Genomic DNA, 23,980 nt, shown 5'->3' with positions numbered 1-23,980 from the left:
CCCTGCACCGACCCTCTCAGGGCGAATTTGATCCTTTCCAATTGGATGAAGTTTGCCATGTCGTTTAACCAGGTGTTAACACTCGGAGGCCTTTCGTCCCTCCACTGAATCAGGATCCTCCTCCGGGCCACCAAGGACGCAAAGGCTAATATTCCAGCCTCCCTCGCCTCCTGTACCCCCGGTTCCACCCCAACCCCGAAGATCGCAAGTCCCCATCCTGGCTTGACCCTGGACCCCACCACTCTCGACACCGTCCCTGCCACCCCCTTCCAGAACTCCTCCAGTGCCGGACATGCCCAAAACATATGTGCATGATTCGCAGGGCTTCCCGAACATCTAATACACCTGTCTTCACCCCCGAAAAACCGACTCATCCTTGTCCCCGTCATGTGGGCTCTATGCAGTACCTTAAATTGAATGAGACTTAGTCTCGCACATGACGACGACGAGTTGACCCTCTCCAGGGCGTCTGCCCATGTCCCGTCCTCTATCTGTTTGTCAAGTTATTTTTAAAAATAAATTTAGAATATCCAATTATTATTTTTCCAATTAGCAATTTAGCGTGTCCAATCCACCTACCCTGCACATCTTTGGGTTGGTGGGGGTGAAACCCATGCAGACACGGGGAGAATGTGCAAACACCACATGGAGAGTGACCTAGGGCCGGGATTCGAACCCAGGTCCTCATGGCCACAGTCCCAGTGCTAAACACTGTGCCACCGTGCTGCCCTAACTGTCAAGTTATTTAACTCACCTGCCTTTACATTTTGGGGGAAAAGAGCCTGCTGGTGTCCGAGTTCAAAATATCTGCTTGCAATATCAATAGATGTTTGTGCATGTAACCCTAAGTGTTATCATTATCACATTATTGCTTCTTGACTGCTTCCACATTCTATCATTATCACAATTGGGGCCTATCAGTTCACAGTTTGATTCAGGGGTCCAAGAGGTTATTATAGGATTCGTTTTTGGGGTTATGAACGCAAATGTTTGTTTTTATAGGAGGTTAAGCATTTATATATATTGAATGGCCATTTATGAATGAGTTTTTCACATAGTGAAGTCTTTAACAGGTATTTAGAACTTCATTTTACTTGAACATTTTCTCTGAGCTCTGACCATGGGTAAGTTGGCATGGAGGGTGTAAAGGCAAAGGATGATGAATGATGGGAGTGAGTTGACAGGAGTTGGCACTATGTTGGCATAGGGGCTAGAAGAGACCATGGGAATGAGTGAGGGCATGGGTTGGCATGGAGGATAGGAAGGGCCATTGTGTTGGGTGGAGGGGCAAAAGTTGTCATGGGTTAATATGAACGCGGCATGGGGAGTGAGGGGGAATTAAGTTTGAGGACTAGAGGGCCTACTATTTAATGACATACTGTGACACAGGCCAGACAACTAAGGTGGGCCTTTTAACCAGCCTGCCTTTGCACCAGTCAGCCTCCGTAGTCACCTCTGATAGCTGGCCTAACTGGCAGGCACCCCATCCGGAATGAGGATCCTGTTATTTGGGGTGCAGTTTGCCAACTCTGTGCACCCACCTCAAGTGCAAAACTCCAGTCCTGCCTTTTCTAATGTGCTGTCATCTGACAATTTAACTACTCTGTGTTGAGATTCTGATCATTCATAAAATCACACTGTCGGGGAGCCAATGTTTCTTTCTAGCACACTGTACTAAGCACTTTTCTCCCAGAATCTTCTTTTCTCATTCATTCACAGAATATGGGGGTCACCTGTTCGGCAAGGTCTTGCTTCATAGAATTCCTACAGTGCAGAAGGAGGCCATTCGGCCCTTCGAATCTGCACCGACCCTCTGAAAGAGCACTGTATCTCGGTCTATTCCCCTGTCCTATCCCCATAACCCTATCTAACCTCCATATCTTTGGACACTAAGGGGCAATTTAGCATGGCCAATCCACCTGACCTGAACTTCTTTGGACATTGGGAGGAAACAGGAGCACCCAGAGGAAATCCACGCAGACATGGGATAAATTGCAAACTCCACACAGACAGTCAAGCCAAAGCTGGCATTGAACCCTGGCACTGAGGCAGCAGTGCTAACCACTGTGCTACCATGCTTCCCACTATACCATATGCTGCCCCAAAACGTAAAGAAAGCCAAAGTCATAGGGATAAGGGGAGAGCTGGCAAAGGCTTATTGTGTTAATAAACCAAAAGAACAGGTGGTAAATAAACGTTTCAAAAACACATTCAAAATGTTCACCCAAAATACTTAATTGAAAAACAAAATGTGAGTGAGAGAGATCCATCTGTAGCCTCCTAAGTATGTTAAGGCTAGCGCCAGAACTAAAGAGTCATAAAGTCCTGCAAAGAATAGTAACAAGTCTGAAAATTGGCAGAACCGTAGAAACCAGCAAATAGTGACAAAGACGTGATTAAAAACGGAAAAAAATAATATATGACAGTAAAGATAGCCAAGAATATAAAGGTGGACTGCAAGAGTTTTTTTTTTACAAGTATGTAGAAAGGAGGAGAGTAGCCAAAGCAAGCATTGGTTCCATAGAGATGGGACAGGAGAAATCATCATGGGAAAATGATGAGTTGGCAGACATTAAACAAATATTTAGAAATGTCTTCACAGCAGAAAACATAAGTTAAATACTAGAAATAGAGGTTTGTCAAGGGGCTAATAGGACATAGCAACTTAAAGTATTGGAACTAAAATCTGACAAATCCCCATCCTGATGGCATGCATCCCAGGGTTCTAAAAGAGGTCCCAACAGAGATAGTGGATGCACTGGTTATGACTTGACAAAATAACCCAAATTCCAGAATGGTCCCAGTAGATTTGAAGTTTCCGAATGTAACACTACTGAGTAGCATGGTGGTTCAGTGGTTAGTAAGACTGCCTCACAGCGTCAGAGATCCGGGTTCAATTCCGGCCTCGGGTTGACTGTGTGGAGTTTGCATGTTCTCCCTGTGTCTGCTTGGGTTTCCTCTGGGTGCTTCAGCTTCCTCCCACAGTCCAAAGATATGTGTGTTAAGTGGATTGGCCATGCTAAATTGCCCCTTAATGTCCATGGATGTACAGGTAAGGTAGGGTTGTGGGGATTGGGAGTGCGATGTGCCTCGGTGGGGTGTGCTATCGGAGGGGCAGTGGTGACTTGATGGGCCAAATGGCCTCCTTCTGCACTGTAGGGATTTTAAGACTTGTTTTAACTACTGTTCAAGAAAGGATTGAGAGAGAAAATCATGAACTGCAGATCAGCTATCCTGACAATAGTCATTGGGAAAATGCTGGAATCTATTCCAAAGGAAGACTTTGCGTTGCACTTAGAAAATTATTGTATGATCAGACAGAGTCAGCATGGTTTTACAAAAGTTAAATTGGGTTTGACAAACTTATTACTTTTTTTTTGAGAATGTAATTTGTGGGATAGATAAAGGGGAGTCTAGATGTAGTTTACCTAGATTTCCAAATGGTATCCGCTGAGGTACCACACAAATTTGTCGATATATATGTTTCTGGAACATACCTCTTCACTCACCTGAGGAAAGAGCAGTGCTCCGAAAGCTAGTGTTTGAAACAAACATGTTGGACTTTAACCTGGTGTTGTAAGACTTCTAACTGTACCACACAAAAGCATGCATGTGAATTGGGTTTCTTTTATTTGTATGGCTGGGGAAGCAGCTATAGTTTGATGCAGAGGTTAACAATCCATTCAACAGCTTCAGCTGTTGCAATGTGATTGGTTGTGATACCATCAGCAATGGATCTCTCGGGGCAGAAGTTTCCATGGAAGTTGAAATATGGGGTGTCGGCAATGGGGTCAATTACCTGGTTATGGTTGGTAATGTTTGCAGTCAACCAGGAGATGGGGCTGTTGTCAGTTTGTAGGGTGTGGAGAGTGTTCCTATCGCTAGGGAATTTCAGATGGGTGTGTGTGGTTTGTTTGAGGTCCTGTGCCAATGGGAGTGTTTCTGGTGGATAAATGGGGTATTTCCAAGCTGGCAGGCTGTAACTAGTTAAGTACAGTAGGGCCAACACTAAGCACTGCTTCACTCATCCTGGTCTACCCAACAGCAGAGTACTGCTACCCAATCTGGCTCAGATGCCATCACACAGACATGGCAATTATCCACCTCTGGAGTCATGAGGATTATATTATTTCTGGAATGCTGAGACCAACATAGCTCAAATGGCTTCCTCTGCTAGCACATATTGAACATCCTGATCTCTGCAAGAAAAACATCCTCCTTAAAGGACACCCTTTGCTGGCAGCTAATGAAGCGCTTCCATTGAACTGGGGGTAACATATGGGCATAAATGGAGGATTGGTTCACAGACCGAAAGTAGACAGCAAGGATAAATGGGGTATTTCCAAGCTGGGAGGCTGTAACGAGTTAAGTGCTGCAGGAATCAGTTTAGGGCTTCAGCTTTTCATAGTCTATAATTATGACTTGGATAAAGAGACCAGGAGAAATAGATCCATGTTTATTGATATGCTAGGTGTGAATGTAAGCTGTGTGGAGGATACAAAGTGGTGCAGATTAAGTGTGGGGACAACAAGATAGCAGATGGAGTGTAGTAAGTTGGAAATTATTCGCTTTGGTGGGAAGAAAAGAACAGCAGAATATTTTTCAGAAGATGAGAAACTTCTAAATGTTGATGTACAGGGAGATTTGGCTGTACTCCTACAGAGAACAAGTTAGCATGCAGGTATAACAAATAATTATGAAGTTAAATGGCACATTAGCCTTTATTGCAAGATAATTGGAACAAAGAGTAAGGAAGGCTTTGGTGAGGCGGAACCTGGAGGACTATATGCAGTTTTGGACTCCATATCCAAATAAAGATATATCAATGGAATAGCGAAGGTTCACTAGATTGTTTCCTGGCATGAGAAGGTTGAGAAGCTAGGTAAATTGGGCTTATACCCGCCAGAATTTAGAATAGGAGATGATCTCATTGAAACATTGAGTATTCTGAAGGGGTACACGCTGAGAGATTGTTTTCTTTGGAAGGGAAATCTAGAATGTTGCAATGTTGCAAATCTTTGGAATTCCCTCCTGGGAGGCTTGTGGATGCTTCATTCAGTTTACCTTAGGCTGCGAGAGAGAGATTCTGGTTTCCTATGGAATCAAGAGATACAGAGAGCAGACAAGAAAATTGAGTCTCGGCTGAAGATTAGCCATAATCATATAGAATGACGGAGCAGGCTCGAGATCTACTACTACTTCTGTTTTTTTTCTGTTGTATTTCGAACCACTGCAGCCCATGTGGTTTGGATACCACAGAGGCTGTTGGGAAGGGAATCCAGAATTTTGATCCAGAGACAAATAAACACACTTCCATGTCAAAATAGTGTTTGACATGGAGGACAATTTACAGATGGTGCTTCCGCTACGTAGAGGTGACCGGTTTGGAAGATGCTGTCAAAGGAGCTTTAGTGAGTTGCTGCAATATATCTTGTAAGTGCAATATTGGGAGAAATTCTCTGCTTCGCAACACCATAGACCTCAATTGGGCAAAGAATCCGACATCTGGTTGACATAGAGGTCCGCGCCCGCTGCCAATTCGGGCACCATGCTACGGTCCCTCGCCGGTGGCTATAACGAGGTTGATGCCCTGCGCTGGTGGCATTATGCAAAACCAGCATTTGTATGCATTTAAATGTGATTAGCGGTTCAGACACCATATGCTCCATGATACTCCGCTCCTCTCAGACGGATGTGTCGTGGGCATGAATTGCTACAGGTATTTACAAATGTCGACTGGGTGCCATGGCTGCGGAGGGGGAGCAGCAGGCTGTAAAAGCACTAAATACTTTTGGACTTCCTGAGGGGTGGGGGTGGGGTGGTGGTTGTGGTAGTGGTGGGGTGGGGTAGGGGGTGGCGGTGGCTGCCTGGACCGAGGACAGTAAAAGTCATCTACTGTGTGGGGAGGGGTGGGGGTTTGGGTGAGGAGATGGGGACTTCTGAGCCACCTTGGTGGCTGACGTGCGTGTTTGGTAAGTGGAGCACTTAAAAACAGCTCCAGTTGCCAGGTTCTTTTGCACTCACTCCAGCCTCATAGATTAGAATGCCTACTGGGCCGGGAATTGCTCGGAATTCGCGGCAGCAGAGTGCTGGACCATTAACATGTCCTGAATTGTAACACAAATAGCACCCCCGACGGGAACACAAACCACACACAATTCATTCCCAGCGTCAAAACTTAGTCTCCTGAACGAAGAGTTTTGTCCATTTAATGCACTGTTTCCTACCAAACTGAAAATTTATTTTGTTTCCCAGCTTTCCACAGCTTTGAGTTTAAGCTATTTTCTTACAGCACTTAAAATCTACGTTTTGTAACAAAGTACATAATGTTGCTGCAGTCAATTTTGAATGTCACCTTTTCAGGAATAATGATACAGATCTTCTGTGCTGGATCTATTTATTTCTATTATCTAAATTCTTATTGTAAAGATAACCCCCATGTTTACTCCTGATAATCAATTAATTTATTTTGCGCTATCTTGAATTAAAATGAATGAGAATTGAAGCTCCCGTATTGATTTTATTGAAAAGCGGAATTGTGTTACCAGTCTACTGCACAATGGCCATCAATCTCACCTCTCAAATCTCACCTCATGACTCCCTCAGTGCACTGGGATAAATCATTTATTCCTCGGGGGTTTTTTTTTAGCCCTTTTAGCTTGGTGAGGACTTCATTATACCTGTCTAGAAATGTTTAATGCTACTTGTGTTACGAGACTTCCATGAGGGAGGAAGGCACACAGAGTTGAATTAAGCTAGAAGACAGTAGCTCCAATGTTCCATGAGTTCACAAGTGTAGTTTTGGGCCATGAAGATCTCAGGAAGATCTACTTATTCAGATCATTAATTATATTTTGGTCATTCTCTACATGGCCGTTTATATCCTTAGTTGTTCCTTTTTCTTCTCTGACTGCTGTCATAGTGTTGAAGTATTGAAAGAATGTCTTGCTATTATGTTTTGCGTGAGCAGGTTCTTTTTTCTAAATTCCTTTTACTCTGTTAATTAGTTGCTTTATGTGATTTTGCATTTCCTCTCTTTATTTGAGTAAGCCCCTCCTATTGAAATCTGTGCATGATTTGTATAGGTAATTTGTCATCGTATATTTACTTCTAACTAATTGCTTTTTAATTCTAAGGAAAGTCACTTTTTGCTTTTATTGAATTTACCCTGAAATACAAAATAAACAATTTAAATAAAACAGCATTTGAGGATTTGATTTTACACAATTTCAATCCGAATCAAGTTCAGTTAAGCAACTTTCAAATTGTCCATTCTAATCAATTCAGATTGTATTTGTTTAGTCTACTCTTGTTTATCCGAAGTTTGTGTGTTTAGTGTTATGGACAGATCGGGGATTAATTGAAACACCCTAATTTCTCCTCCCACGGCCCATCTGTAAACAGAAACTAGTTTTTGATTTTTGCTTTGCCTCTTTATAAGTTTAAACCATTTTTTAGAGTACCCAATTATTTTTTTCCAATTAAGGGGCAATTTAGCGTGACCAATTCACCTACCCTGCACATCTTTTGGGTTGTGGGGTCAGACCTACGTAGACACGGGAGAATGTGACCCAGAGCCTGGATCAAACCCGGGTCCTTGGTACCGTGAGGCATCAGTGCTAACCACTGCGCCACCATGCTACCGTTTCCTCCTTATAAGGGATGCTGGATGTTCCCCAATCCCTAAATTTGGTGTGTGCCAATTCTCTGTGAATAACTTACACAGCAAACTTGAAATAAGATAAAATAAGTGATTGGTCTAATTCACACACACACACACAAGACAGGAGAAGGCTTTTGCAACATCTGTCCCTTTTGCATTCATACGGTGAAAGATGGATAAGGAAAAGTTATGGTTTTACGCGAGTCCAGAATCAAGAGTCTAATAGAAGATTTCTTCTGAGGGTAGGTTGGTTTACAGTCGAAGGCCACTTTTCCAGAAGTGAGACTTCCATGAGGGAGGAAGGCACTCAGAGCTGAATTAGGCTAGAAGACAGTAGCTCCAATGTTCCATGAGTTCACAAGTGTAGTTTTGGGCCACGCAATTGTACCTGGATAGAGCTTTTTCTGCTGCTACCTTTTCAAGGGTTATATGGTAGACAGTGCAGGCTGTTGGTGTTATTTCCTTTAGAGGTCAACAGTGGCAAAGATAGTTTCCAACACTTAGCTAAAGGAATTCAGACAGCTCAAGTATCGGTCACGTGACATCATAATTTCAGGTAATTAATGAGGGCCCCTGGTTGAAACCCATTGTGTTTGTGAGCAGGCTCTTGGTCAATTGGATGTCCAAGCTAGATATACCTCAAATTGAGGACCTTTACACCAAATTAGCAGGTAGCCAGAGGTTCCGTTAAGTTGGATATGAGCCACACCTATCTTCAATTTGAATTAGACGAGCCATTTTGGAACTTTGTTTTAATCAACACGCACAAGGGCCAATATGAGTACACTAACTTTCCCTTTAGGGTCTCATCAGCATGTGCCATATCCAATGGATCATGAAAACATACTCCATGGGTTACATGAAGTGACGGTGTACTTGGATGATGTCCTGGTCACGAGGATCTCCGAACGAGTCAACCTGGTGAACTTAGAAGAGGTCTTGTAGAGATTCACGCGAGCTGAGGTACACCTGAAGAAGGAGAAATGTGTTTTTCAACCAAATGAAATGACTGACTTGGCCATTGGGTGGATAAATAAGGTTTACGTCCGGTAGAGGGCAAGATAAAGTCCATCAAGGAAGCAGAAACTCCAAAAAACACCAGAATTAAAATCCTTCCTGGGATTAGTAAACTATTATGGGAAGTTTATCCCGAATTTGGCTTCCTTACAGACACCCTTGCATACCATACTATGGAAGTACCAAAGATGGGAGGCACCACAGGTGTTGGCATTCACTAAAGTTAAACAACAACTGCTGTCATCCAACCTATTGACCCATTTTCACTCATTTAGACATGTGCTGCTTCCCCATAGGAGGTTGGGGCAGTACTTTCACACCACTGGAAAGACGGAAAGGGAAAGCCCTATCACATACGCATTCAGGACCCTTTCGGATGCCATGAGGAAGTGTTCTCAAATTGTGAAAGAGAGCTTGGCAATCATGTTCAGTGTAAAAAATGAAGTTCCACTCATACGTCACTGATAGGCGTTTCATAATAGTAACTGACCTCAAGCCCTTATTGTGACTTTTAAAGAAGATAAGGCAGTTCCCTTATTGCCTCTGCCTGGATACAGTGTTGGGCCGTGTTACTTGGATCTTATGGATACATTTTTAGCACCGCTTCAGAACCGAGGATAGCCAACACTGATGCGTTGAGTTGCCTCGTTGCCTATAAGCTCGGTTCCTTTGCCAGCAATGGAAGAGGTTGCAATCACCCTGAACATTTTAGAGACTTTGCTTGTGTCCGCATGGCAAATTAAGGCCTGGATGCAAAAAGATCCAACTCTATTTAAACTGAAGTATATGATCCTGAATGGTGGATTCTGAGGACATGAATCATAGAATTCCTACAGTGCAGAAGGAGGCCATCTGGCCCATTGAGCCTGCACTGACCCTTCAAAAGATCACCCTACCTAGGCCCAATCCCCCATCTTATTCTTGTAACCCCACCCAACCTTTGGACATTAAGGGGCAATTAATCATGGCCAATTGGGCCCATCGAGTCTGCACCGACCCACTTAAGCCCTCACTTCCACCCTATCCCCGTAACCCAATACCCCCCTCCTTACCTTTTTGGTCACTAAGGGCAATTTTATCATGGCTAATCCACCTAACCTGCACGTCTTTGGACTGTGGGAGGAAACCGGAGCACCCGGAGGAAACCCATGCAGACATGTGGAGAATGTTCAAACTCCACACAAACAGTCATCGAAGGTTGGTTTTGAACCCGGGTCTCTGGCACTGTGAGGCAGCAATGCTAACCACTGTGTCACATTGCCACTTATAGAACCACTCCTCACACAACACCAGGAATTTTCCCAAAGGAACTGTTAATTGGACGATAACTTTGTTCGAGACTGAGCCTATTATTATCAAAACTGGAGGGGTGGGTTGGGTCCCAACAAGAAAACCAGAAAATAAGTTATGACTCTGCAAGAACAGAAAGAACATTCAAAACAGGCGACCAGGTTTACGTGATGACTTAGGAGATGTTCCCAGGATGGATCTCTGGAATCATATTGAAGAAAACAGGGTCAATGTCATACAAAGTGAAGGTCCAGCGTAAACTTGTAAAGGAATACCTGAACCACCTCGGGAGCAATGAGTCCACCCACGAGCAAGCTCCATTATTGGCCATGGAGGTGGTCGCCGCAAATACCGTGCAACAACTCTAAGCTGACCCAGCGTCTGTCCCTCCGGATAATGGAGACACTGGCTCTGTGATGGAAACAGAGGAAGCTTGTGCCCCGACTGAAGCAGACCCTGAAGAGGAATTTTTGGCCGGCGGTCCCTCTGAAAATGAAGGTCCCCAATTTGGTTCACAACACTATATCTGGTCTCACCTTCGACTGTCCTCAGACTGATAGCCAAGTGGCAGAAGGGACTTTTTTGCAGCAAGGGTACTTGGGAAGACAGGGTACTTGAATTGAAATGAAATGAAAATCGCTTATTGTCACGAGTAGGCTTCAATGAAGTTACTGTGAAAAGCCCCTAGTCGCCACATTCCAGTGCTTGTTCGGGGAGGCTGGTACAGGAATTGAACCGTGCTGCTAGTCTGCCTTGGTCTGCTTTAAAAGCCAGCGATTTAGCCCAGTGTGCTAAACCAGCCCCAATGTTAAGCGGGGAGGGATGTTGTGGTGGCCATGGAAGATTGTCGATAGCTCTCTGCTTTGGGGAGTATGAATTTTCTATTGAGCAGATGGGAGCTCGCCCATTGCAAAGCGAGCAGCGGGAGTTTAAAACCCGTGCGGGTACTCTGAAGGTCCCCGGGCCTGGACTTGTGCGCTGTAAGCCTCGGCTGTGACCTTCTCAGTTATGTAAATAAAAGGCTAATGTGTTGGAATCCTGGCCTTGGTGAGATTGTTACAGCGGGACTTATTGCTTGGCCGGAACACAGAACGGTGGTTTCATAATCACCGACAAAGTGATCTGGAAGATAGTTCTGCATTCTGTTGGTTTTGTTGATTGAGCTGCAGGTAATTCAGTTAAAACCATGGGTTAATTATTTTGTGTCCCCACCACCCACTCCTTAAACTGTGCACAATAGCAAATTATTTATTTTAATTTTGAGCATACCAGTTCAGTATTCATTAGCTGAGACTGCACCAGAGAAGCAATTTTTCAAGATATACAGTTAAAAACCTGTTAAAGCCTTTATGTAAACTAAATATCACTAATTTCACTCCCGTAGTCTTTTGGTTCAAGGTTTCAACTTGTAGATACTTGGCATTGAGCCAAAAAAATAAAAGAGATGATTGAAAGCCTTTTCAAAAAAAGTGTTTTTTCAGGAGGTCTCAAATAACAGGCAGAAGGTGGAACAGTGAAATGTGTTGCTCGTTCTGGTGAGTGCGCTTTGCACTCGATTGGCTCTGTTTTATTACTTAGCTCTAGAGTTGCCAGGTATCCTTATGATACCACCACGAGGTTCAAGTTCAGATCAATGACTCAATACACCAATTAGTAAGGTTCAAATCAAGACACGTTTATTAATACACAGTTAATCGCTACTCATGCATACAATACTAAAAGACTAGGCTATTCCTACCACTAACAGGCCAATACTTATCTGGATAAGGGAACCCGCTGGGTCAGGGAACAATGGCCTCTTGCTCGATCCTGAGTCTGCAGGATTCCAGCTGGTATGGACTAAGGGGTCAGGAGCATCTATCTCGTAGCGTGCGTTGACTGGACATTTACTTGATGGTGCAGCAGTTGGCCAGGCCTCTCCTTCTTACGGTCAAGTTCTTCGAGAGCTGCTAAGATGTTCTGCTGGGAGGGCCAGCTAAGAGAGTGAACTGAACTTGGGACCTGTTGTTTATAGGTCCCAGGGGTTTTTCGCCCTTCTGTGCGGACCCCAAGCTTACTTCCAATCAATTGGATCCCATACCAATCAATTGGTTTGAATTCCCCAATACTGGAGCTGTTTATCGATTGCTGGGCGATTCTTTCTGGCTTGTTTGTCTCCTTTGTTTCGGACTCCCGTTGGCGCCGAGGAGTCTGACTTGCTATTGAGTGTCTTAAATGTAGCTAATGTTGTAGCTATTGTTCCCGGGGATCGCTCATCAATATGTATAACTGCTGGTTTCAGTGCTGTCTGCTTTCTCTGCAGGCAGAATAGACAGGAAAAGTCTGCAAACTGCTTGTTTCTCTAGGATTTTCCAATTTCCCTGCTGTCTTTGTGTTTCTCCATTTTGTGTGGGGAAGTGGCCAACTCAGGTGGCTACAAATGGTTTAGAGAGGCACTGGCTGTAGTTGTTGAGGAAAAGTTCAAAAGCTGAACCCCCTCTGGTCTCAGTGAAAACCCAGCCTGCACACTTTTGTGGTTCTCAAACTGTGTACCCAACACATGTGTACCCACTTGCCACTTGTCTCTTTCTCTGGGGTCGGGTTTGCAGTGCTGTTTGTGAGCCATGCTGGAATACGTGAGGAGTCTGGGTGCAGAGGCAGGCCTGATAGAAAGTCTGTCTCAGTTCTCCAACACAGTATCCAAGCTACCAACAGTGTTTAAAGGTTTGCTAAACATCGTCCATCAACTCTATCACCCTCCCACACACCTCATTCCAGCCCGTGTCCTCCTCAGATCAGCATACAACCTCTGCCCCTACCCCATTAAGATCATTCATGTCATCTCTTATGTCCTCCATGTAACCTCCATTGTCATTTGCCCAGTATAAACTTGTAGAGTCCTCAGATTTTTACATTCTTTGGCGAACAAATAAACTGCTTCCCATTTAATAAATGTCTCGACATCATTGCTCCTCAGAAAAAATTACATTGTGCCAGGTGAAAAAAATTGCTATACTTATCCTATTAACTTGTATTAACAAACCAGAAACCACAACAAAGGGACAATCTGTTATCACAATTTCTTGAAACTGTCGTTCATTTCCAGACCAGTGGAACAGCTATTATGCTGAAACTCAGCCAAGCATTGATAATAGCCCCAGTGGCCCAAACAATAGCCTACTCTCTGTGAAAGAAAGGATAGCAGTTTGTCATTTGAATTTCAAAGCAGAGTGCCTTTCAATCAATATAAGGGAGCAGGTCATTGGTTCTGTGCAGTTTTTTTCAAGTAAAAGATGATAGCACAGTATGCTAGGAACATTGTAATATTTTTCACTTCCAAGATGGTGCTTTTTCCATTGGAAAAGCCCTGTACGGCTTGTTAACAAACACACAAAGCTGGTCAACATATCTTTGAAAGACAGATAACCTATGATGAATCACAGCATTAAGAGCACACTACAGAATAATACTGCACCTAACAGGTGTGAAGATGTGGAAACACTTTACACTCAGCTTTCAGAATGCTTCCGTCTCCTCAGGAGGCTTTCCATTTTCTCTACACACTCTCAAATCTGGCATGCTTTAAATGGGCTTCCAGAACCCTGCATCACCAGACAAAATTGGTGTGCGGGAAGGATGGTCATTTCCCATTTGAAATGGGAAACCCGACTTTGGTGGGCGGGTGGAGGGAGTGATGGTGGGTGTGCAATTGATTTTTTAAAAAGGCCAGAGAGGCGAATGGTGAGGGATTGGGAATGTAAAGAAAAACCCGACTTCCTCCAAAAAGAAAAACCCATTCACCCACTGAAATTCATTTATACACAGAGACAAAATTCTGGCCCTAAATTTGGGCTTTTTCGCAAAGCTTGACAATAAAAGAGGATGGTGTGGTTGAATATGTCAAAGACTGCATAATTCTGGCAGGTTGAGGAGGGAAATATCATGGTTACAGAGGATGTTATTTGTGACCTTGGTTCAGATTGTACCTGATTGCAGATACCTGATGGGAGAGATTGAATTATGGAGTTGCAAGGTTTGGCTTGGAGGGGTGGGGGGTGGGGGGTAGGGGGGGGGGGGGGGGGGGGGGGCAACACTTTCAAGAACTTTGGAGTTGAACGGTAGAGGAACAGTACTTGAGGGGAGGGAACTATGTAGAATGCCAGTTAGCGTGGTGGCCTGGGAAGGAAGGTGGGTGCTCATCAATTTAGTGGAAATGGTGTCAAGAGAACAAGAAGTGGGACTTTGGACAAGATGAGTTCGGACAGGGCATGGGAAATAGATGAGAAATTAGAAAATGATTGGTATTTAGGAGTAGTCTTGCAGAAGTGTGGCTTTGTTGATCTGGGGAAGCGGAAGATGAAAAGATGATCTCAATCTTAATGACAAAGATGTCTGTGTGAGGTTGTGTGTCCTAGTTTAACTTTAGCTGTGTGACGTTGGGTGTGTTGCATCTTATTCATTTTCTTTTTTTAATATAGGCACCTGTTGCATAAAGAAATAAAAACTTTGGAAGATCAGCTACTGAGCTAACACAGAAAACTTTGGATCCGGTGCTTTTGAAGTAAGTACAGTTTAAAAAAAAATCTTGCTCTGAATGTGGGCTTTGCTGGCAAGGCTAGAGGCTAGCATTTATGTATGACATTTTCATAAAGTATTCTTCAATTCATTCCCCCCCCCCCCACAAAAAAATGGATTTGAACGAAGCAAAAGGTTAAGATACTCGAGAAATTTACTTTGGTATTTTAATCCTCTTATCTGCACCCATGACTCATACCTTTAAAAGCTGAACATTTGGATTCCAGTGATGTTGAATCCTGCAGCCTCCTAAATTGTTCGACATATAACTGCATTAGATGTATTATGTTATATTAAGAGGTTTCAAGTCTAAAGCTATGAGACTCATTTCATTTGGTATTGTGCTGCCATCCTAAATGTTTAAACCAATCATAATCAAAAAAGAAAGTGGGTGCGTGCGGAGGAAGTCGAGGATATGGAACATAAACTTGCAGCAGAGCAATAAAGTAGAAATTTAAACCTTATGCAATAATTTCATCAAATAATAATTAAGATACCAAATAAAATTTTTACATCTGTAGCTCACACCACACTCACCCTCCCCATAATACAGAAGTTGTGCACTTGCATTCCATCAAACAAGTCGGGGGGTCGGAGAATTTTGCCCCTGGTGCAGCAGGACGGAGACTCCTGTCCCCTGCATCTGCATTCACAAAAGTGAAAGAAGTGGGAGGAGTGTGAGATTAGATGAAATCAACATAGTCAGAGTATTAAGCGATTTAACGTCTTTGAGAGTGGATAAATGGCGTGACTGGAATGAAATGTGTCCTCTACTGTTCAAAGAAGCAAGAGAATGAACAGTGGAGGCTCTGATCATATTTCCATACATATATGGGACCAGAGGACAGCTACCATTTTGTTTAAAAAAAGCGAGAGAGAGAGAGAGAGAGAGAGAGATTGAGTAATTATAGACCTGTCAGTGAATGTTGTTGGTGGGAAAATTATTGAAAGAATTCTGAGGCACAGAATAAATCTTCATTTAGAAGAGCATGGTTTAATCAAAGACAATTAGCATAGATTTGTTAAGGGAATGCCCAACTACCATGATTGAATTTATTGAGGCTGTAACACACGGGGCCAAAAAGGGTAGTGCCCTTCTCATGGGCAATTAGGGATGGGCAATAAATATTGGTGTACCCAATATTAGAAGCAGTGTAGAGAATGTTCACTTCATTCATTCCTGGGATGAAGGGTTTATGAAGAAAATTTCAACAGGTTGGGTCTATACCCATTGAAATTTAGACGGATGAGAACTGATCTCATTGAAACATACAAGATACTTGACAGGGTGGCTGCTGAGAGGATATTACCCCTTAAAGGAGAGACCAGGGCGGGATTCTCCACCCGGCCTCGTCACATTTCTGCCCCGACCGGCCGACGGGATTCTCCGTTAGCCGGCTGATCAATGAGGTTTCCCATCATGGGGTAGTCCCACGTCGTCGGGAAACCCCCGGGTGCCGGCATCACAGAGAATCCCGCCGGCGGAGAATCCTGGCCCAGAACTATGGGACGTAGTTCTCTTTTAAGGTCTCTTTTAAGATGGAGATATGAATTTTTATCACTGAGGGTCATTAGTTTGTGGAATTCTCTTTCTCAAAAGCATTGGAGGTTGAGTGACTGAATTTATTCAAGTCTGAATTGTGAATTAGATAGATTTTTGATAGACAAGTGAGTCAAGGATTATGGGAGGTGTGGAGCAGACAAGAAAATGGAGTTGAGGCGACAACCATATCAGCCATGCATGCTATTATCAAATGGTGGTGCAAGCTCAATAGGCCGAGTGGCCTATTCATCCAGTCATGCTGCTAAGTCTGAAGTTTTTGGGCTGGATTCTCCCACCCCGCCCGCCGCAAGAAAGGCACGGGCGAGACGCCGACAATGGAAAAGTCCATTGAGCTCGGGCGGGATTCTCTGTCGCCAGGCGAACATGCCCGGAGAATCCCACCCCTTATGTCTTATAGCTGAGACATGGGATATAAGAGTGGGAATACTATGTTGGAACTTTATAAAATGCTAACTAGGCTACAACTGGTGTACTGTGTGCAGTTCTGGTCACTCCACTGTAGGAAAAATGTGTTTGAAATTGAGCGGGTACAAAGGAGATTTACAAGGATGTAGTCTGGACTGGAGAATTTCACTGGTGAAGAAAGATTGGATAGAATAGGGTTGTTTTCTTTGGCGCCTAATTGAGGTGTATAAAATTAGCAGGGGTCGAGATAGAGTGGATAGGAAGGCCTTATTCTCTTGGTTGAAGAGCCCATGAGCCACGCAGGAATAGATTTAGGGTAAGGTGCAGGAGGTTTGGGGTGATTAGAGAGGAATTTATTTTCACCCAGTGTATGTTGGGGGTATAGAACTCACTGCTTGAGAAGTTGATAGATTCAGAAACCCTCATAACTTTAAGAAGTATTTGGCTATGCACTTGAAGTGTCATAATCTATATGGTTAAGGGTAAAGAGTTAAGAGAGTGAGATTAGATTGTTGCTTCTTGGCTGATTTGGTTATGGTGGGCTGAATGGCCTCTTTAAGTGCTTTAAATTTCTATGATTCTATGAAGTCCAACAACTGTACAGAAGTATACTCTCAAATCTGCATGGTTACCAAATTTTAAGTAATTGAAGGCTATGCTAATGGGTATAATGGATGCATTTGAATTGTTTGTTGCTGTAAAACTATGTTTAAATAGCTGTCAAAAATATATATTCTGATTATATATGAAAATCACATTTTCAACTGCAATATTATGAGACGCACCAAACTTGGTTTCATTTATATTTTAAAAATTATCCCCATGTGACAAACTTTCTCGAAAGGTTTTCTGAAGAATTTTGATTGTTTTAAAACAAACCTGAAGTAATCTGCATAAGAAAGAAGAGAGGGAGCATCAACTTATTGCTGTTGGCTACTGATGCTTTGCAGAAAATGACTGTCATAATTTTGCAACACATTGTATAGTGGCATTCAGTATTAAAATTGAATCACTTAATTAAATCCCTGAGTAGTAAGATAGTGGAACTGTAAAATTACACCCCAAGGAGAAGGATTTCTCTAATGCATGTTCTGTAGTTTTAATTTAAATGAATGACAAAGTCACAAGTTGTGGACTAGATTTGCTATGAAATGACATTTCCTGGGAATACAGGAACAGGCATTGATCATTCAGCTCTTTGAGACTGTTCGAGCATTCAGTTAGATTGATGCTTTTCAAACCTTTTCCCTCGGGACCCACTTTTACCAACCAGCCGACCTTCGAGTCCCACCATTTTCATTTACTGTTCATTTTAATTTACTGTTAATGTAACCGGTGAGCCTGCTTTATTCTCACGGGCGGGATTCTCCCGTACCTTCAGGGGTTAGGCCAGAGCCAGAGTGGTTTGCGCACTGCCGGCCAGCGTGGCAGGCCTTTGGTGCCAAGCCAGCCGGGACCGAAGGGACTCCACCGGCCAGCGCGGGTCCATGCATGCGCGGGAGTGTCAGCGGCTGCTGACGTCATCCACATGCATGCGCACGGGGGTGGGTTCACCTGCGCGTCGGCCATCGCGGAGGCTGACACAGCAGACACGTAGGAAAAGAGTGCCCCCACGGCACAGGTCCGCTGTGGATTGGTGGGCTCCGATCGCGGGCCAGGCCACTGTAGCGCCCACCCCCCAGGGCCCCAGATCCCTCCCACGCCTCCAGGTCCCGCCGGTAAGAAACCTAGTCTAATTTACGCCGGCAGGACTGGCAAAGAACCAGCGGGACTTCGGCCCATCGAGGGCTGGAGAATCGCCGGGGGGGGGCGCTCTGAGCGGCCGCCGACCGGCGCGGGCGATTCCCGCCCCGGCTGAATCTCCGGTGCCGGAGAATTTGGCGGCCGATGGGGGTGGGATTCACGCCCCCCCCCCCGGCGATTCTCTCCGACCGGGGGGGGGGGTCGGAGAAACCCGCCCCACATCTTTCCATTCAATCTTACATTTCTGCTAAGGATTTCAGCTGATGATTTAAGTTCTCACTGCATCCTTTTGAAATACATCAAGAGGTTTGTCCTGTCATATGAGAGTATCTTTAAGAAATGGTTGTTTATAAATGGGTGTGTATATAAATATCTGTAGTGAGAGTACCTTTAAGAAATGGGATTTTACTACTGCAGTGATGTCAGAGAGTGGGTGGAGCTGGGCTGTCTGTCAGCTTTTTACTTTTGTTTTTGAGCTGGCTGCAGGGTGTGATTTAGTTTTGTTTTCAGTGTTGGAGCTGAAGCCAGACAGAGCAGATGTACTGTTGATCTCTCTGCCATGAAAAGACTATCTCTTGATCATTTGGTGAATTCAGAATTATAAATATTCTCAGTAGTGAAGTTAAGCCTGATGTGTTTCTGTTTTGAAGGTTTTTTAAGTCTTCTGGTTGTTAAAAGGACAGCTTAATCATTACTTAGTGTTGTATTCTTTGGGGGTTGTATTTGAATTAATGGTTGTTAAGATGTTCACTATGTTTTAAAAAGGTTAACTTGAGTTCATAGAATAAACATTGTTTTGCTTTACAAGAATACTTTTTCATTTCTGCTGTACCACACCTGTAGAGTGGGCCGTGTGCTCCCCATACCACAATCTATTAAAAGTTGTGGGTCAGATGAACTCCCATGATGCACTTTGTGGTTCTCTAATCCCTGGCCCATATTAGAGTTTATTACAGCCTTCGATCTCGCTGTGCTTCGTCTTCAAATGCCTTTGAAATTTTGAGTGTTTTAAACTTTCATTTGCCAGTAGTTCACTCCATATAACACACATGGGCTTTGCATCCTGACTTGCATTGGCACAATTAGCCATACATCAAGAAATGATCTTTGCACTGTTTTGTTCCCGATTTTAGTTTTCTTTGTTTCAACTAGTCCATCTTCAGTTCTTGACAGTCCTTTTTCCATGCTTGCTTCCAGCTAGAAAATGGAGGAATCTCTCCTCCGTTAGTTTGTGTCAAAAGAATGGATCTATAGGGCACGTGACGTCAGTGTACATGCTGGGTGCATGACGTGCTCTCTGCCACCTCTTCTGACCAGAAGACTGCATCATTCTATTTAAAATCTGGTTGCAGCCGGCATTCTCAAGTTAAAAGAAGGTCATGGTGTCCCTCCTGACATCCGTCCGCCACCATGGGGTGCGACCTGCAGTTTGAAATACCCTGGGGCCAGATTATGGACAACGTATTCCGTTTACCCACCTTTTTACCATCTCCCTTCAAATCGGCATGTAACAAAAACCAACCAAAATTCCAATTTATCCAGCACCGACAGCATTTTGGTGGAACGTTCTTGAGTTTCATCCTGCCTGCCTGAAAAAATGATTCCTGACTTCACTCCTAACCGGCCTGGGCCTGATTTCAACTCTTTCAATTGTCAGTTCATCCTTACCCATGTTACAGAATGATAGGGCAGTACTGAAAAAAACATTTGCCAGCGTTTTTACCCACTAGCCCAATTGTTATGCAGTGACCCCAGATGGGAAGCGTGTATTTGCAGATGTCAAAGCATAACATGATTCAAACTAGTTGAGCTGCGATGCTCCCACTAATACAAATAATCTGCCATGGGACAGCACAGTAGCATAGTGGTTAGCATAAATGCTTCACAGCTCCAGGGTCCCAGGTTCGATTCCCGGCTGGGTCACTGTCTGTGCGGAGTCTGCACGTCCTCCCCGTGTGTGCGTGGGATTTCTCCGGGTGCTCCGGTTTCCTCCCACAGTCCAAAGATGTGCGGGTTAGGTGGATTGGCCATGCTAAATTGCCCTTAGTGTCCAAAATTGCCCTTAGTGTTGGGTGGGGTTACTGGGTAATGGGGATAGGGTGGAGATGTTGACCTTGGATAGGGGGTAGGGTGCTCTTTACAAGAGCCGGTGCAGACTCGATGGGCCGAATGGCCTCCTTCTGCACTGTAAATTCTATGTAATGGCTTGAAGGGTTGAATGGTCTCCTCCTGCTCCTATTTTCTATGTTTCGATGTTAAAAGCATGATTCTGTTATTAATTAGCAGGCTTAACTAACTTTGTATTGAGTTTAATTGACAATTAAAGTGAGAATCAAGCATGTTCTCAAAAATAGCGGGGAGGTTAAGGGTAAGATGTTTGCATGAAACAAATGGCGGAATGGCATAAATCGACCACCAAGTTTAAGAGGTTCACACTTGTTTCTTAATCTTGAATATGCAAATATAGGGCAGCACGGTGGCACAGTGGTTAGCATTGCTGCCTACGGCGCTGAGGACCCGGGTTCGAATCCCGGCTCTGGGTCACTGTCCGTGAGGAGTTTGCACATTCTCCCCGTGTCTGCGTGGGTTTCACCCCCACAACCCAAAGATGTGCAGGATAGGTGGATTCGCCACACTAAATTGCCCCTTAATTGGAAAAATAATTGGGTACTCTAAATTTAAAAAAAAAGCAAATATTAGGAATGGTGTGTGTTATCTCACTGTTGTATTGCCTGCAGGTTCCTCCAGCCACTGATAATCTCAGTACACAGTAAATGTAGGGAAGCCTGATCATTGGGGCTTGATAAGATCTAACTCTTTTAGTTGAATTATTTTCACCATCGGTGCTTTCTCTCCACGGCCTCTGCTGTTTGCCACCTAAGAACATAAGAACATAAGAACTAGGAGCAGGAGTAGGCCATCTGGCCCCTCGAGCCTGCTCCGCCATTCAATGAGATCATGGCTGATCTTTTGTGGACTCAGCTCCACTTTCCCGCCCAAACACCATAACCCTTTATCCCTTTATTCTTCAAAAAACTATCTGTCTTTATCTTAAAAACATTTAATGAAGGAGCCTCAACTGCTTTACTGGGCAAAGAATTCCATAGATTCACAACCCTTTTGGGTGAAGAAGTTCCTCCTAAATTCAGTCCTTATTTTGAGGCTCTGCCCCCTAGTTCTGCTTTCACCTGCCAGTGGAAACAACCTGCCCGCATCTATCCTATCTATTCCCTTCATAATTTTATATGTTTCTATAAGATCCCCCCACATCCTTCTAAATTCCAACGAGTACAATCCCAGTCTACTCAACCTCTCCTCATAATCCAACCCCTTCAGCTCTGGGATTAACCTCGTGAATCTCCTCTGCACACCCTCCAGCACCAGTATGTCCTTTCTCAGGTCAGGAGACCAAAACTGAACACAATAATCCAGGTGTGACCTCACTAACACCTTATACAATTGCAGCATAACCTCCCTAGTCTTAACCTCTATCCCTCTAGCAATGAAGGACAAAACTCCATTTGCCTTGTTAATCACCTGTTGCACCTGTAAACCAACTTTTTGCGACTCATGCACCAGCACACCCTGGTCTCTCTGCACAGCAGCATGATTTAATATTTTATCATTTAAATAATAATCCCATTTGCTGTTATTCCTACCAAAATGGATAACCTCACATTTGTCAACATTGTATTCCATCTGCCAAACCCTAGCCCATTCACTTAACCTATCCAAATCCCTCTGCAGACTTCCGGTATCCTCTGCACTTTTTGCTTTACCACTCATCTTAGTGTCGTCTGCAAACCTGGACACATTGCACTTGGTCCCCAACTCCAAATTATCTATGTAAATTGTGAACAATTGTGAGCCCAACTCTGATCCCTGAGGGACACTGTTGCACGTTTTACTGTGGTTGTAAAACGCGTTTATTGGAGTGTATTAACACGCCTCCGAGTTCGACGTGTGCTTAACACTACTAGGCTCTGTTGTATGTAATTATTTAGCTCTGGAGTCGCCAGTTGCCGTATAGACAACGTCACAAGTATTCCAAGGTCAAGTTCAAAGTAATAAAGACGATACACCGATTAGTAAAGTTCAAACGATCAATATTTATTATACAGTTATAATAAATACTCATGCACACACTAAGAGACTAAGCTATAACTAAACTTAAGTGGACAGAATACTTATCTAACAGGAACAGGCAAGGTCAGAGAACGAGGCCTTCGTCCTGGTCTTGTACTGCAGCCTTCAGCAAGCGTTCTGGTACTTGGGAGTCTAGTGGGCTTGGATCGCGTAGCGAGCGTTGAACTTACGGTTTCGGCGGCTGGTGCTCAACGGCTGGAGTCAGGATGCAAGATGTCAGTCAGAGCCGGAGCACGAGTTTAACAGACCGGGCTCTGTGGGGAATTTGCTTTTATACCCCTCTCTAATGTCCTTGCCCCCTTCTAGGCGGGCTCTACCTTTCGGTACCGATTGGAACGTTTCCAAACGGCTACCTTCGAAATCCTCCAATGCGGGGGCTTCCCTCGATGTTGGGGGGTGGTTTCGATATTCGTTACTCTGGTGCCATCCTGTTTGCACAACCAATTAAGTGCTACATTGAGATGGAAATGTTGCCATTGTGTGTGCCTGGATCTGGGCTGCCTCATCAGAATGTTAAGCGCTTTGCCATTAACACCTTTGGCTTGGAGATCTGCACCTGGCCAGAAAACTGGTTTGCTGCTTGCAAAATGCTAATTAGTTGAGAGCAGGCTGTCTGTTCTCACTAAACAGGCTTTCCCTGCTGTCTTCCATTTTAGTTTGGCTCAGTGTCCATTTTGCGTGGCCAGCATGGCTACAACACCACTAGCTACTGATTGCCAACCAGATAAACACCCATTAATCCACATTCTTTGCTTTCTATTAATTACCCAATGCTCTATCCATGCTACTACTTTACCCTTAATACCATGCATCTTTATCTTATGCAGCAACCTTTTGTGTGGCACCTTGTCAAAAGCTTTCTGGAAACCCAGATATACCACATCCATTGGCTCCTCGTTATCTACCCCACTGGTAATGTCCTCAAACAATTCCACCAAATTACTTAGGAACGACCTGCCTTTATGAACCCATACTGCGTCTGCCCAATGGGACAATTTCCATCCAGATGCCTCGCTATTTCTTCCTTGATGATAGATTCCAGCATCTTGCCTACGGCCAAAGTTAAGCTAACTGGCCTATAATTACCCGCTTTCTGCCTACCACCTTTTTTAAACAGTGGTGTCACATTTGCTAATTTCCAATCCGCCGGGACCAGCCCAGAGTCTAGTGAATTTTGGTGAATTATCACTAGTGCATTTGCAATTTCCCTAGCCATATGTTTCAGCACTCTGGGATGCATTCCATCAGGGTCAGGAGACTTGCCTCGCTTTAGCCCCATTAGCTTGCCCATCACTACCTCCTCAGTGATAAGAATCATCTCAATGTCCTCACCTGTCATAGCCTCATTTCCATCAGTCACTGGCATGTTATTTGTGTCTCCCACTGTAAAGACCGACCCAAAAAAACCTGTTCAGTTCCTCAGCCATTTCCTCATCTTCCAGTATGAAATCTCCCTTCTCATCTTCTAAAGGACCAATATTTACCTTAGCCACTCTTTTTTTGTTTTATATATTTGTAGAAACTTTTACTATCTGTTTTTATATTCTGAGCAAGTTTACTCTCATAATCTATTTTAGTCTTCTTTATAGCTTTTTTAG

General features: G+C 43.9%; 2 protein-coding genes across 15 annotated transcripts in view; one reads left to right on the top strand and one right to left on the bottom strand.

Moving 5' to 3' along the window:
- Positions 1-15,171, bottom strand: part of LOC119961152 (parathyroid hormone 2 receptor-like) — a 454,460-nt gene extending 439,289 nt beyond the window's left edge. Inside the window, exon 1 of one of the 2 annotated variants that reach the window (XM_038788634.1) lies at positions 15,062-15,171. Coding sequence is in view for 1 of the 2 variants with exons in the window: in XM_038788635.1 (XP_038644563.1) it covers positions 15,062-15,094 (33 nt within the window). In the remaining variant the exon portion in view is untranslated. The remainder of the gene's footprint in view (positions 1-15,061) is intronic. The other variant, XM_038788635.1, reaches the window with a different exon arrangement.
- LOC119961066 (microtubule-associated protein 2-like) overlaps positions 1-23,980 on the top strand; it is a 418,551-nt gene that overhangs the window by 47,782 nt on the left and 346,789 nt on the right. For all 13 annotated transcript variants that reach the window (XM_038788572.1, XM_038788632.1, XM_038788629.1 and 10 more), the window contains exon 2: positions 14,428-14,510. The gene's annotated coding sequence lies outside the window, so the exon portion shown is untranslated. The remainder of the gene's footprint in view (positions 1-14,427; positions 14,511-23,980) is intronic.

The sequence above is a fragment of the Scyliorhinus canicula genome, chromosome 2, assembly GCF_902713615.1.
Source record: "Scyliorhinus canicula chromosome 2, sScyCan1.1, whole genome shotgun sequence".
NCBI lineage: Eukaryota > Metazoa > Chordata > Chondrichthyes > Carcharhiniformes > Scyliorhinidae > Scyliorhinus > Scyliorhinus canicula.
Note: the sequence above shows the minus strand (reverse complement) of the source record. Positions and strands in the feature narration are given on the sequence as shown.